The sequence below is a fragment of the Mytilus edulis genome, chromosome 7, assembly GCF_963676685.1.
Source record: "Mytilus edulis chromosome 7, xbMytEdul2.2, whole genome shotgun sequence".
NCBI classification, from domain to species: domain Eukaryota; kingdom Metazoa; phylum Mollusca; class Bivalvia; order Mytilida; family Mytilidae; genus Mytilus; species Mytilus edulis.
Window position 1 is genome coordinate 12,591,004 of NC_092350.1, and position 16,183 is coordinate 12,607,186.

At 32.3% G+C, this 16,183-nt stretch overlaps 2 protein-coding genes across 2 annotated transcripts in view; both read right to left on the reverse strand.

The window, feature by feature from the left end:
• LOC139529967 (uncharacterized) overlaps positions 1–5,180 on the reverse strand; it is a 48,102-nt gene extending 42,922 nt beyond the window's left edge. Inside the window, exon 1 of the mRNA XM_071325968.1 lies at positions 3,917–5,180. Within this exon, the coding sequence (XP_071182069.1) occupies positions 3,917–4,970 (1,054 nt within the window). The 5' untranslated portion in view covers positions 4,971–5,180. The remainder of the gene's footprint in view (positions 1–3,916) is intronic.
• Positions 5,181–13,286: 8,106 nt separating this feature from the next.
• Positions 13,287–16,183, reverse strand: part of LOC139530002 (receptor-type tyrosine-protein phosphatase alpha-like) — a 517,312-nt gene continuing 514,415 nt past the window's right edge. Inside the window, exon 22 of the mRNA XM_071326017.1 lies at positions 13,287–14,363. Coding sequence (XP_071182118.1) covers positions 14,292–14,363 — 72 coding nt within the window. The 3' untranslated portion in view covers positions 13,287–14,291. The remainder of the gene's footprint in view (positions 14,364–16,183) is intronic.

The window sequence follows — 16,183 nt, forward strand, 5'->3', positions numbered from 1 at the left end:
TACATTGTATATGTAGCTTAAGTCGGTAGCACACCAATGGAAGATGTACATTGTATATGTAGCTTAAGTCGGTAGCACACAAATGGAAGATGTACATTGTATATGTAGCTTAAGTCGGTAGCACACCAATGGAAGATGTACATTGTATATGTAGCTTAAGTCGGTAGCACACAAATGGAAGATGCACATTGTATATGTAGCTTAAGTCGGTAGCACACAAATGGAAGATGTACATAAAGTCGGTAGCACACCAATGGAAGATGTACATTGTATATGTAGCTTAAGTCGGTAGCACACCAATGGAAGATGTACAAATGAAAGATGTACATTGTATATGTAGCTTAAGGCGGTACAAACAAATGGAAGATGTACATTGTATATGTAGCTTAAGTCGGTAGCACACAAATGGAAGATGTACATTGTATATGTAGCTTAAGTCGGTAGCTGACCAATGGAAGATGTACATTGTATATGTAGCTTAAGTCGGTAGCACACCAATGGAAGATGTACATTGTTTATGTAGCTTAAGTCGGTAGCACACCAATGAAAGATGTACATTGTATATGTAGCTTAAGTCGGTAGCACACCAATGAAAGATGTACATTGTATATGTAGCTTAAGTCGGTAGCACACCAATGGAAGATGTACATTGTATATGTAGCTTAAGTCGGTAGCACACCAATGGAAGATGTACATTGTATATATAGCTTAAGTCGGTAGCACACCAATGGAAGATGTACATTGTATATGTAGCTTAAGTCGGTAGCACACCAATGGAAGATGTACATTGTATATGTAGCTTAAGTCGGTAGCACATAAATGGAAGATGTACATAAAGTCGGTAGCACACCAATGGAAGATGTACATTGTATATGTAGCTTAAGTCGGTAGCACACCAATGGAAGATGTACAAATGAAAGATGTACATTGTATATGTAGCTTAAGGCGGTACAAACAAATGGAAGATGTACATTGTATATGTAGCTTAAGTCGGTAGCACACAAATGGAAGATGTACATTGTATATGTAGCTTAAGTCGGTAGCTCACCAATGGAAGAAGTACGTTGTATATGTAGCTTAAGTCGGTAGCACACCAATGGAAGATGTACATTGTTTATGTAGCTTAAGTCGGTAGCACATCAATGAAAGATGTACATTTATATGTAGCTTAAGTCGGTAGCACACCAATGAAAGATGTACATTGTATATGTAGCTTAAGTCGGTAGCACACCAATGGAAGATGTACATTGTATATGTAGCTTAAGTCGGTAGCACACCAATGGAAGATGTACATTGTATTTGTAGCTGACTTTATTCAGCTATAGATAAACAAAATGCAGCATATTAGTATCGATTACTAATTAATATGAATATAAAAGAACGCAATTATGTTAACCGTCTAAAAATGTCAGGCAGCGATGCATCAATCTTTAGTATATATGTTAGATAACAGTCCTCCAAAACTTACACGATCTTTAGTATATACTAGAACCCACCCGTGATATCGCAGGTCCGTGATTGAATTAAAGTATATAACTATGCGCAAGCCTTATTTTAGTATTAGTATTTTCATCTGATAAAGTCATACCGATTATAAGATACACAGTTTTCTCTGCTTTTAAATCTTTCTGTTTGAACCCGTCGAACTGGAACTTATCAATTATTGGTAATATTAATTATTTGGAAAACAAAAGGTCCTGGAATGGAGTATTTTTTAATCAACAGCATTGTCCTATATTAGTTATAAATAAAGTTGAATACTTTGATTCTCTGTTTTACGTCATGCCCGCTAACAAATTGAAAACTATACATATACGCCTTATTTTTAGTCCAGATTTTTAGTATTCGTATTGTTATCTTAGAAAGTCTTACTGATTAAAATACTACAAAAGGTAACAATTTGACAATGATCGAATTTAGTAGTGTCAACCCTGTGATTATGACCCGTGTATATAGCATAATCCTAAATACACCGTTTGGTGGTGCGCTTGTCTGATGCGGAACGTACATATAAGGTAGTAGTTAACAGGTGAATATACTATTGGTATCGGTATCGGACTCAACCCGGAACTTCTTAATTATTGGCAATATTAATTACGTGGAAAACAAAAGGGCCTGGAGTGGTGTAATTTTTAATCTACACCTTTGTACTATATTAGTTATATATAAAGTTGTATTCTTTGATTCGTCGTTTTTACGTGATGACGGCTGACAAATTGGACCTCGCAATTTTAGTATTATAGATGTTAGATAACAGTCCTCCAAAACTTACACGATCTTTAGTATATATGTTAGATAACAGTACTCCAAAACTTACACAAACTATACCACTTAATGACAAAGCTATAAAATAAACTCCAGTTGAAATTGTTTTCAAACATTCAAAATCAAACAGGATGGATTTTTTTTTGTCAATTCAGTGAATTGCTTTCTGCAAAGAAGACCACTTGCAAAAGAGGAGAAATAAAAAATGGTAATTATTCATATTATATAAGTAACTTAATAATGAAGGCTATGATTATTATGAATCCCGGTAAATGGAAAAATAGTGTCATTTCTTTTTGTTAGTGTTGTATTGTTTTTTCGTTTACAAGTAACCCATTCTTCGCTAAATTTTCGCTTAACAATCTTTATTCATAATGTGGGTTTTTTTCAGAATAAATTCTTTGTGGCGTAAACCCCACCCAGACACTCGTATGTGGAGCAGGATCTATTTACCCTTCCAGAGCACCTGAGATCATCCCCAGTTTTTGGTGGGGTTCGTGTTACTTGGTTTTTAATTTTCTATGTTGTGTCCTGTGTACCATGTGTACTGTTGTTTGTCTGTTTGTCTTTTTTTTTTTGCAATGGTGTTGTCAGTTCACTTTTCGAGTTTGATCGTTCCTCTGGTATCTTTCGCCTCTCTTTTGTAATGATTTTTTATTTTCGAGTTGATTTCAGGGGTCAATTTTAAAAATTAAAAAAAACCTGCTTTTAATTTAACAAAGTGTTTATTTTATATAACATCCACTTAAAACTACATATATAAAGTACATATTTTAGACGTTACTGTTGATATATAATACAAAGCTATCATATAGTAGGATTAACAAATGGACAAATATCCACACATGTACATAAAATATTTATCGTAAGGATAGAAAGCAGTTAATTTTATTAAAAAAAAATGAAGTGTGGCAAAGGGTCAAAGGTTGAATGTTTTATTTTTTATCACTCTTGTCTCCGTGTTTGTGACTATGTTAGTTCATTCGCACTACACTCAATATTAAACACAATAGATTTAAAAATATGTCGTATGAGTGCCAATGAGACAAGTCTCCATCCAAGTCACAATTTATAAAAGTAAACCATTATAGGTCAAAGTACTGTCTTCAATACGGAGTCTTGGTTCACATCGCCCAGCAAGCTATAAAAGGCCCCCCAAAATAACTAGTGTTTAACCATTAAAACGGGGAAAAGATGGGTCTAATCTATATAAAAAACGAGAAACGAGAAATATTTATGAATCACATCACAAACTACAACTACTGAACATCAGATTCCTGACTTAGGACATTAAGTGCATCAAATTGCATGCTTTAATTGTACTTAACATTCACCCTTATCTGAAACAAAAATATATCATCACAACATAGGCCCTCCAACATAAAAAGACACACTATAGAATATTAATTAAAATTGCTTTACTCCATCAAAAGAGATATTAACAAGACAACATACACTGAACGCATACAATTGATCTATGATACAATGTAAATACAAAATCAAAGAAATAAGAGACGAATAATGAATGTTATGTCGTCTTTGCAATTACTCTTTTATCATGTTTATAATGATTAGGATTAAAAAAAAACAAATTGGTTCAAAAGAATGTCAATACTTTAACTTCCTGTGTTTATAAATCACTATTACTTACCGTATGATTTACAGCATTGTATGGCCGTTTTACCGAGTCTTCCTTTACTAGCTCCAGCCTTGATCAAAGCTATTACGTCATCCTTACTGGCCTTATGGTCCATAGCAATAAGCAGTACAGATTTACCGCTTTGTTCGTGTACTTCGTTTGGGTCTGCTCTGTACTTCAAAAAATCTTGAATTAGGGATGGACATTTCATAGCTGCAAAACAAAAGCAGCCTATCCATCCAATTGCTTTGTCAGATGGTTTTCCACGAAACGACACATTGGCTCCAGCCTCTAAAAGTATTTTTGCATTTCCTTCCATTCCTTGTTTCAATGCAATGAAAAGAGGCTGTTGACCGTACGGTTTTCTACCCCATGGTTCGTTAACGTTTGCTCCGTATTTCAGAAGTAATGGCAGAAATTTCTTGCCCTCCTTTCGTTCGGCCAAATAATGGATAGATTGCAAACCTCTGCCCACGATCCCGATTCTTGGATTGGCTCCGCATCGACACAAAATCTCAGCTCCTGTATATCTATCTTCTATTATCAGGGTATATAGTGCTGTTTTCTTATTAGGGAATTGTTCATTTATGTCCAATCCAGCAGTTTTTAAACGTCGTACTATTTCTTCACATCCTGATTTTGCTGCATAATAGAATGCACTCTTACAATTTTTTCCGGAGTAGTCCTTTGTTAAAGTGTTTTTGAATGAAGTGTCTCGCACGGTCTGGAGTACGTAATCTACAATGTCCGACTTGCCGTTTTCACAGGCTATATGTAATATATTTTGACCACCATCAAAATGGTTGGTTGTAGATTTTAGATCTGCACCCAATCCAACTAAAGATTTCAATAATCCTAGGGAACCGAAAGTAGCCGCATAATGAATTAATTTCTTCCCATTGGAGTCCTCATATTTTAAAACTGCTTCTTTGTGTGCAGGATTTGTACACAACTGAAGAAGCTCTTCAACATTTTGAGAGTTCACTGCACTTTGAATTTCTATTTTACTCTGAACGTTCGAGTCCATCACGGCTCTTGTTGAAGATAAATCAAAATGTCGTATCATCTTATAAAATATCTCACAGCTTAACCGGAATAATTGTCGAAAGAAGACAGCTATTCACTAGTATTTCAGAAAATTGAAATCGAAAGTAAAAATACATATTTAGTTGGAAATATGCTTGAATGAGTATAGAAAATGTATAGTATTGACCTTATAATATGAAAGAGACCTTTAAATGTAAACAGATCTGACGTCATTGAATATATATGTAATAGCTATCCCATTTCGACTTTATGTGTCAGTGTAAGTTTCGGACTTGGTGTGTCAGGGCCATCGGGGTGATCTCACACTGACACACCAAGTCCGATTGGGATAACTATTTTACATCCCAGCTGTTTTAGATTAGACGAAAAACTATTTACAATTCATTTAGTTTAAAACGCCACACAACCATTATGATATATACTAGTATTTCTATATGATATATACCCTTTATGACCCCCGATTACGATGTTTATATATGAAACCATGTCAACTCGTCCCACTTGCAAATCGGCCCACGCGAAATCGCCCCACTCTTGTTCACAAACACGCACCACTTAGGCAGCAACCATTTGATTTTCGGCGGGGGGGGGGGGGGGGCTATGGTTTTTTTTTCTGTACAAACTTTTTTTTTCGCCTACGGCGAAAAACAATCTATTTTTTTCGCGACAGGTCGAAAACAATTTTTTTCTTTCAATTTTACCATTACATATAGTGGCAGCTGAGGGTGAAACAAACATTTTTTTTTCTCAGAATCAAAAACAAATTATTTTTTTCTCCAAAAACTGGAAACAAACTTTTTTTTTCAAAAAAAAAACCATAGCACCCCCCCCAGAAAATCAAATGGTTGCTGCCTTATGAAAAACGGTAAAATTCAATTGAACAATGTGTGACAACTCGTCTTATTTATGAAAAGTGTTAAAATATATAGATTGCCTAACAATGTAATTTTAACACACTATTTAGTATGTAAATATAAGAATGTTTAAAATATTTAACATAATGATAAAAATAAACGCAATATTTCGCCAAACTAACTAGCGTTATCAAGCGTGGATCTATCCAGGTGAAATCGGATGTAGATGATAAGAAACTTTTGCAGCTCAATGTATGTGTTGCACTTGAATTTAGCTGCCTTGAAAATAATACATAATTTGGATAAACTCAAGATTTTTACAAAAATGGTAGTTGAAGTTAGCAACGTCCATTGGCCATATTACAGCATAAAAAAGACGATGCTGTGTATTTAAATATTCTTTATCTTTCCTGTATCTTTTCTCGTCTTTTTCGTTAAGACCATCAGGTTCTAAAGTGTGGAGTTGATGGATCCAAAAGTTTTCTCAGATTAATAACATATGAATGCTTTTTCGGTGTAAGCCTCTTTATATTCAGCTTCCTATTTAGAAGGGACACGAGCTGGTTAATCTATATATGCTATACAGATGAACAGTGATCTGATGTAACCAACTGGCATATGTCAGCTGTCTTTGTTTCTATTTTTATGCCCAATTTATGGGCATTATGTTTTCTGGTCTGTTTGTCCGTTCGTTCGTCCCGCTTTAGGTTAAAAAATTTAATCGAAGTAGTTTTTGATGAAGTTGAAGTCCAATCGACTTGAAAATCAGTAAATATGTTCCCTATAACATAATCTCTCTAATTGTAATGCCAAATTAGTGGTTTTATCCCATTTTGAACATATTAAACGACAAGGGGAGAGGGCATCCGTGTACTTGAGACAAATTCTTGTTTATTGTTCATTGACAATTTTTTATAGTTTTTATCAGTGAATTTTGTTCCTTTTCTCAGATACTTTAGGAGGCAAATTTACCTTGATGTTGTACCTGTTTGTTCATTAATAATGTTTATGTTATAAATGTTATAATGTTACGTTTATGTTATAAATGTTATAATGTTACGTTTATGTTATAAATGTTATAATGTTACGTCTATGTTATAAATGTATCTGTAATCATATCGTTATCGCAAAGACTTTCAACAAATCACTCATTGTCAATAAAGAAGATAATACATTTTACTATGTGAAATATTGAGATAAAAGATAAATAACATAAACGTAGAGCTACTTGTATTTGCTACTGGACTGCTAATACTCTCAATGATTTCCTATCCATAAGTAAACAGGTACCTTTTGTGTTTCATTGTTTTATTTTTATAATGCTTAATTGTTCAAATCTTAACAGCACTTTTCTCTGTACCGGTAACTTAACAGAAAAATAAATCACCAGTCTCCGAATTTTTCCGTATCCTGTTTCATCAAAGTTTTATATTCTTATTACCAGCACTTAAATGTTTAAGAAGTATAAATTAATCAGCGCTTTTAATTTAAAATAAGAATTGTATATTTTGTTCTTATTATATGGTTAACAACAATTGAATGATTGTTTTTTGCTTTCTTTGTTTTAAATGTATGTCAATATTATATTATGTGTGTTTTATTCTTTAAAGATAGTATGTGAATTACAGTTTGCCCTCTCTACACCACAGCACTATCTATATTCTGAAAAAAAGGAATATTGGAATTTTCTGTCTTATTATATATCTATATAGTTTGGTCATAGACACGTTAAAGTAACTTTGTAAATCAGTATGGTTTAACTTTTGAAAATATGCAAACTTTGAAGCTGAACTATGTATAATTAATTAAGTTGCAAAAAATGTCCCTTGAAAGTGTAATCGACTTCAATAGAGGTTAATATACAGTCGAGTCAAAACTGATTTCCAAGTTGAATCAAATATGACTTGTATGTAAGGGTTTATAGGGCAGTTTTAACGCAGGATTCATTCCAATCACATTTGCGTAAAAGAATATGACGGGACGTCTAACAATAACGACACATTAAAGAAAACATCAGTCAATTTCACGCAAATGCGACCCTAGTGTATTTGGCTTTAGTTTGGTAGAACACTGTTTAACAGTTTCGTTTTAAGCCATCCTTAGCCTCCAACTATTTGAATTTAAATGTTCTTTGTGAAGGTGAACACAAAAGAGCGATTCAAACCAAATTTATACCGTGTTGTTTTATTATTTTTCTAACCGATACTTTTTATATTTCATCGAAAAAAAAATATCTCTTCTCGTACGCAGTTATTCTTGTATGAGCACATCCACAATGAAACTTTGATCTTTGACGATTTCGAAAACTAAAATGGACTATTTTTCAACAAGACATAAAAGAGGAACGAAAGATACCAGAGGGACAGTCAAACTCATAAATCGAAAATAAACTGACAACGCCATGGCTAAAAATGAAAAGGACAAACAGACAAACAATAGTACACATGACACAACATAGAAACTAAAGAATAAACAACATGAAACCAACAAAAAACTAGGAGTGATCTCATGTGCTTCGGAAGGGTAAGCAGATCCTGCTCCACATGTGGCACCCGTCGTGTTGTTTATGAGATAACAAATCCGGTAAATAGTCTAATGCGGTAGGTCACATTCATGAAAGGGAAGGGTATTGTAGTTACGGTGTAAGAAACATATCCAATATCATTTAGGAAACGGTTATTCCGTAACGGTCAACCAACTCGTGATGACGTCCGTAAAATTCTTGATTTGATAGCTTCCTTGTGAGCAACAACCCTCTATCAAGAAAATCATGATAGAAAATGCAAGCACGGGAATATCGTATCAATTGGGAGATATATACACTGTATGCAGGTGATGTTGGAATATTGCTACTTAGGAATGTAAAGTTCACTATTGGAAAGCTAAAATCATCTCTTTTGTCGTAAAGTTTTGTTTTCAATCGACCCTCATTGTCAATTTTTAGATGTAAGTCAAGATATGAGGCCGACTTAACTGTATCTGTTGTATCATTTATCTCCAGTTTAATGCATTCGACATAGTCACCAAATTTTGATTTGTTTAGTGAAAGAACATCATCTATATAGCGGAAAGTGGATTTAAAGGATATTCCTGACTTCCTAAGAAGTTCCGGTATGAAGCCAGCCTCATAAAAATAAAGAGACAAGACGGCAAGAAGAGGGCACAATTCGTTCCCATTGGAATGATGATAGTCTGTTGAAAAACACGTCCTCTGAACATATGGTAGACGATCTACTGTGGATTCAACATTTTTCGTGAGATTCTTATGATACCAATATTTAGTTTGGGTAAAGATAAACCGCCAATTGGAATGTACAATAACATACGAATTTAATATAAGCAGAATTCGACAAAACCACAATATAAAATATCCAACGAAACAAAAAAAAAAAAAAAAAAAAAAACCCACACTAAATCTAAAATAAAATCGCATGAACTCCAAATTCCACGAAGAGAAATAAACCCATAGAATATACAAGATATTTATATAGCCACACAAATCGCAATTTTTAGAAATTAATGAATTATAATAAGAAAGTGTATGGTTTGAATAAAAAAAAATTACAGGTACATGTCAACGATTGAGTAGTTTTTGAAAACAATCTTATCTTGTTTGTTGCAATAAATAACAATTATTATAAGTCACTGAAACTAAAAAGTACTTATAAGGTTCAATGATCAATATTTGTAAACGTTAACAGTTCGATGGAGACATTTTTTTATGATTCTTTATAGATAGAGGAAGATTTGGTGTCAGTGCCAATGAGATAACTCTCCATCCAAATAACAATTTATAAAAAATAAACCATTATAGGTCAATGTACGGCCTTCAACACGGAGCATAGGCTCACTCCGAAAAACAAGCTATAAAGGAACCCAAAATTACTAGTGTAAAACCGTTCAAACGGGAAAACCAACGGTTTAGTCTATATAAAAACGAGAAACACGTACAAATTATATAAACAAACGACAACTACTGTACTACAGATTCCCGACTTAGGAGAGGTGCAAACATTTGCCGCGGGATTAAACGTTTTAATGATACCAAACCTTCTCCCTTTTTCTGCCTTAGTTGTTATTAAAACTGTAATCGCGTTCCTGATACCCCTCCATATTAAAAAATATTTGACTAGCAAAGTAGTGTGTTAGGTTAGGCTGCAAAATTCCAATATTATTTCAATGGTATAATAAGGATATGAATGTGTAAATGAGTAAAATAGTTTTGACTTGCGTACGTTATTGATAAGAAATTTGCCGATATACACTGTATTAGTCATGTTGACAGCGAAACTTTAAACAAAAAAAAAAGATACTACCAGAGAGTCATTCAGTCATATTCAACAAATTTTAAACATGATTTATTATTTTTTTCTTATTATATTTATGTCTATATTGAATAAAGTCAAATTAAAGAATACGGCCAACTTTTATTCTTTTTTCCTAAGAAGTTCCTGGATGAAGGCAGCCTCATAAAAATTGAGGAAAAAAGCAACAAGAAGAGGGGCATCGTTGGTTCTCATTACACAAGTTATAGCCCCTTTTAAACTGAAATTCGTTGTTTCTATTTCTACATTCATGCTAAATCGAGTGTCGATCATCAATGACATGAATATCGACTAACTTCGCGATCGGCTGTAAAAGGCTTACATAATTTAAAACAACTTTATCTAAAAAAAAATAGCAACATTCTTCTATTCACCTGTCCTTGGTTTTTGTCGAGTTTCGACTTTTATCGCAGAAATCTCTACATAGGAATAGTGATACACCGGCAGCGGTTACTGCGGCGGAATTAGCTCACTTCTTCAAAACTATATTTTAGAAGGCAGAAGACCTGGATGCTTCATACTTGTATATAGATGCCGCATGTTACGAAGTTTCCGTTCAGTGACTACTTGAAAAAAAGGTAGGACTTTTTGTAATGGTAAATTCCCTCTTATTATAAGTAATAGGATAACTACAGTGGAGATCACTTCTAACCTCTCATTAGAACTGTCCGAATAATCTGTCATAGAACTGTTCTAACCTGTCATATAACTGTTCTAACCTGTCCTAGAACAGTTCTACCTAGAATAGTTCTACCAAATAACTGTTCTAAGTAGAACTGTCAGAATCAGTTCTAGGTAGAACTGACTAAATCAGTTCTAGGTAGAACTGTCTGGATCAGTTCTCGGTAGAACTGTCAGGATCAGTTCTAGGGTAGAACTGTCTAAATCAGTTCAAGGTAGAACTGTCAGGATCAGTTCTAGGGTAGAACTGTCTAAAACTGTTCTAGGTAGAACTGTCCAAATCAGGTCTAACCGTAGAACTGTCAGCAGAACTGACTAAATCAGTCAGACTGTAGAACAGTTCTAAATGACATCACTGTAGCTAGTAAGGGCACTTTAGAATTTAGAAGAAAACAATCACTTCCAATTACTTTGCTATATGATAGCAGATTTTCTATATTTTGTACTTATCAAACGTTACATGTACAAATATCGAAGTGGATAGAAGGTTCTCCAACTCATCGGAGAAATATTTTTATAAGATTGCATATGTAAAATCATTGTTTACGTTTCTTCGTTCCCCGTTTGTAACAGTCTCTTATAGATACATCCTATTTTACGCAAACTATTGACAGTTGATCTGATTGCACAATAATGTTTGAAAAAGAGAATATATATGCTTATTACATTAATTTTCGCTTTCAGCCTTCATCAATGAGGAGATTAGTTACATTACTTTCATACATCACTTTTATTATTTGCCAGAAGAAGGTTTGGAGAGAGAGAGAGCCGTAAATGCCATGTTTTTTTGGTTATTCCGTAGTTGCTGATTTACCACCGTAACAATATGCTATTCAATATGTTTAATAGGAATATTTTAAACGAACACACATGGGTTTATACCAATTCAAAAGACCCTAAAAAATTCTAAAATTTGCCAATCACATCAATCATTTAGAAATTCTAGTAAAATGTGAAAAAAAAACAACCACAGACAGTAATTTTAATCGGTCAAATGGCCATATCATACGACATAGTGACATATTTAAAGATTACTATTTAAACATCATGCATATAACTAATAATCAATTTGATGTCGATGGTAGATATTTGATTGTCACGGTTAATTGTGTCAACCTCTTACGTATCAGTAGGAACGGGTATTACACAGCTACTTTTGCATAGGTACTATTTCTGTACTAAAAATATGCAGTACTGGAAATTTACTTGTAATATTTAGTACTATTTCTTTACTTTAAAATTATGGTAATATTTAGGTACTTGTATTTAACAGTACTTGATTTGCACTAAATATTTTTGTACAGAAATAATACAACATTTCATGTTTGAAAATCATAACTTTGAGAGATTTAAAATAGAAAAATCTTACAAAATGCTGAAAATGTAACGGTAGTAACCAAAAATCTGCAGTACCTAAATTTTATGTACAAATACAGTACTCTAAAATACAGGTACTTAAATATTACCATAATTTTGTAGTAACACAATAATACTGAATATTAAAAGTAAATTTCCAGTACTGCAAATTTTTAGTACAGAAAAAGTACCTATGCAAAAGTAGCTGTGTAGGATTGGAATATTGAATAAACATCTGCCTATATCCGGAAACCGTTCATTGACTTCTAGATGTATTTTGTTTGGTTTCTTTTATTCCTACTTGTGTTATAATCTAGGCCATTTGTACTCACACATAGTGTTAAGTTAATGTTTGGTAACTGGATTTCTACCTAGAAATGTCATTCTTTTATCAATGGTGTTTAAAAGCTGAACATGCGGTACGTTTTAAATACATTTATTTTGATTTTTCAAAATGTGTTCTTGGCACAAAAACACAAGATGATAAAATCTTTGTCGTTGTATAATGATACAGAAATCAACCACACATAAAGGTTTTTGACAATTATTGATAAAGTAGATACTATTTGGCTGACCAAATCATGTAAACAGAACAAAAGAAATGTTAATTGACACCAATTCATTGCGGTTGTAAGCTGTAAAGCTGGTAGAGTAAATATACATTTATTATGGTCTATATCTTCAATTGGCGTTTATTATGTTACCATCACAAAACGCTTATTAGTTCACTTTGATCTATCTATTAAAAATTGCTTCCATGCATTCAAACTTTCTCGCATTGTTCTAAGAGAAGTAAAAGTAAAATAACAAAAATACCAAATTGTAAGGAGGAAAATTCAAAACACACAGTGAAAAAGGAAAATCAAAAACACAAAAACATTTAATAAATGGGCAGCAAATGTCATATTCCTGACATGTAAAACAATTCAGACAAAATAGAACTACTTTGCTTAATGGCAAAATATGATAATATACATTAAAAGAAAGGTTGTATTGGTCCTTTAAAGACATGATTATTCTCTGCTGCAATGGTGAATATGTGATGGATGATAATTACAGTTTAATTTCAATTTTCGTTTCGAGACTGAAGTTTCCAAAGATTAAAAAAGATTACAAACATTGATTTTTTATCAGCTTTTATTGTCATAATAATATAATCTGCTAATATAAAATGTTAAACTTGGTTAAGCGTGTTACCAGTGGAATATCTAACTTAAATAATAAATAAAAAATCTAACAAATTGTTTAACAAATATATGCAAACTATAACTGCTAATCACTAAATTTCAATACCAATGAGAAATCTTAATCATACTAAGCAACATGTGTCTGAATGCATTGTGGTTAACATGAGTGCTCAGATGTTTTTCAATTTAAAAAGTTGGCTACAAGAATCCTACATTACTGGCCTTGAATCATGGATGAAAACACATATGTAGAGGAATGCACAAATGACAAACATTTTAATACAGTATTTAACTATGAATTGGATAATAAATAAAAACAATGTTTTTGATCTTGACTATTGTTCAAATAAGTCTAAACTTTTACAAGAGGTCCCCCAAAAAACAATGTGGGAACTTTCGTGAAAAAACACATTTCTAGTTAATAATTGTCCATTATATAAGAGCAGAACATAATGACATTTATTGATATTGAAGATGATGTAATTTTCCATAAAATATATTTGTAATTAAGCAACACAACTGTGAAGCACTTGATTCAACCGGGTTTCTAAAACAAATGATATCAATGAATAGAAGAAAAAACTGATCATACAAGTGCAGGTTAAGTGATTTGAATTTCATTAAAGCGGTTACATTCCATCTATAACAGTGATAAAAATCGTATTCGAATAATAACAATACGCGTCGTGTTATATTGTTCCAAAGAAATATAAGACTTTCGCCTGTCTTGGATATGTTTTAAAAGAAGCATATCTTTTTGAAAACCGCTGCATGAGTGCTTCCACTAGACGGTATAAAAAACAGTTCAATCATGCAAATTGAATCTTAAAAATAAAATACATATGTGAAGCGTCCTTTGTTATTGATGCACAATATAGTATAATATCATTGTAACACAAGAAATATATAATTTCGGAGACTATTATTTCTTAGGAAATCAAAAGTTTGCATACACATTTGTTGACTCTAAATAAAAGTTCAAAGCCTCATAACACAGACGGTACTCATCCTGCGAATATACAAAATTTCAAAATTATTATTATCACTTATATAACATAAATTATATCTGTAATATCAGAGCACATCAGCACTATTTTCAAAACGTCGTACAAACTTTACTGAGATTCTTAATATTGAAATAGGTTTAAATGAATACCTTGAGTATTTAATATGGCAGGTTTTTGAACATGGAATCAGATAAGTAAATAGTGCTGAAGTTTACTCGGGGATATATAAGAATCATAATTTGAAGACAAACTTTCAATATTACGGTCGAAAAAAAACCCAAACAACAGACCACATTCTACAAAATACTGCACAAGATACTAAGGAATGACTGAGCAATACAACAAAATCACATTTTTTTTTATTTTGGGGCATTTAAATGATTTATATTTATAATTTTATTTTTGTAAACCTACATAGATAAGACCTTTTTTTCAAATCCAAAACTGTTTTTAGAGGTTAAAACATATTGTACGATGCAATATTTAATTTACAAGTTTAACTTTGTGTTTGAACTTTTAATTTTTTTTTATTCGAGCGTCACTGATGAGTCTTTTGTAGACGAAACGCGTGTCTGGCGTAAATACAAAATTCAATGTTGGTATCTATGATGAGTTGATTTATATATTCGATGGTACTTTCATCATTTCATATAAAGTAATTCACAGATTTTAATTGTTGAGAATGTTCGCTCCTAGTATTTTGAATTTTTGACAGATATTCGGAATTCTCTGGTGTTATCCATGTAGTGCCTTTAAACAAAAATTCCCGTTTGATCCTACTTTTCTTTTAATAATTGCATTACATTTAGTTTAAAAAGCATTATTTTAAATGATTTAAGGTAGATAGGGTGTCTTCCTCCATTTTGGATTTTGAAATACTAGAAAACAAGGTCTAGATCTTTAATGAAATGTACAAATTTTTATAGTAGTAGGTAATTTATGTGTAAGAATTTTCATTATAATATAGAAAATGCCATGTTTGATCATATTTATAATTGTATTTTACAAAAATAAGAATTCTTTTGTTTGATTCATTTTTTCCCAACTTTGTCAAATAAGGGGAGGCAACTCAAATGCAAGGGCAGATAATTCAGATAGTGTTACTTTTACAATAGAATGTGTTAGGAATTTACCCATTTTTACACGTAGCAAGAAAACGAGTCCGGTGACCCCATTTTTTCTTTTTCTTATCTGAAAGCATAATATTGGAGCTATCTTCTCAAATTTTATCTCAAAACTCTATGGTGTGGTTTGCGTTTTATGGCTGAAAAATGAGTTTTCCATGCATAATCTATACAAAATCTTTACAATTTTGCACAACCTGTAGTGTGAAAATAAGTCCGGTGACCCATTCTTTTTATTAATGTTTTTAAACAAGCAGGATATGAACTACATTTTGGCAAACTATTAAAAGATTCTATGGATTATAATTTAGACACCCCATCTACCTTAAAATCTTTCTTTTTATTTTTATATTGTTTTGGAAAAATAAAATGGAGCAATTGTTGAATGAATGAAATATCAATAGAAAAATATGTCTCGCCATATTTTCTATGGCATATATCTAAAAAGAAAGCATTTGTTTTTATGCTTGTTTGGTTTCTTTATCTAGATACTTTCGATTTATAACAGTTATTTGAAAAGATTTTTATTTTGAAACAGAGTAGCCAACATCCTTAACATATAAAGTTGTATCATGACTGTCGTATTTGTGGTCGAACATTGTTTTGTCATAAATTGCATTTTGGAGGTTTTGTCATTTAGTTGTTCACATTTTAATAGCTGACTATGCTGTGTGGGTTAGTTGTATCATAGACAATAA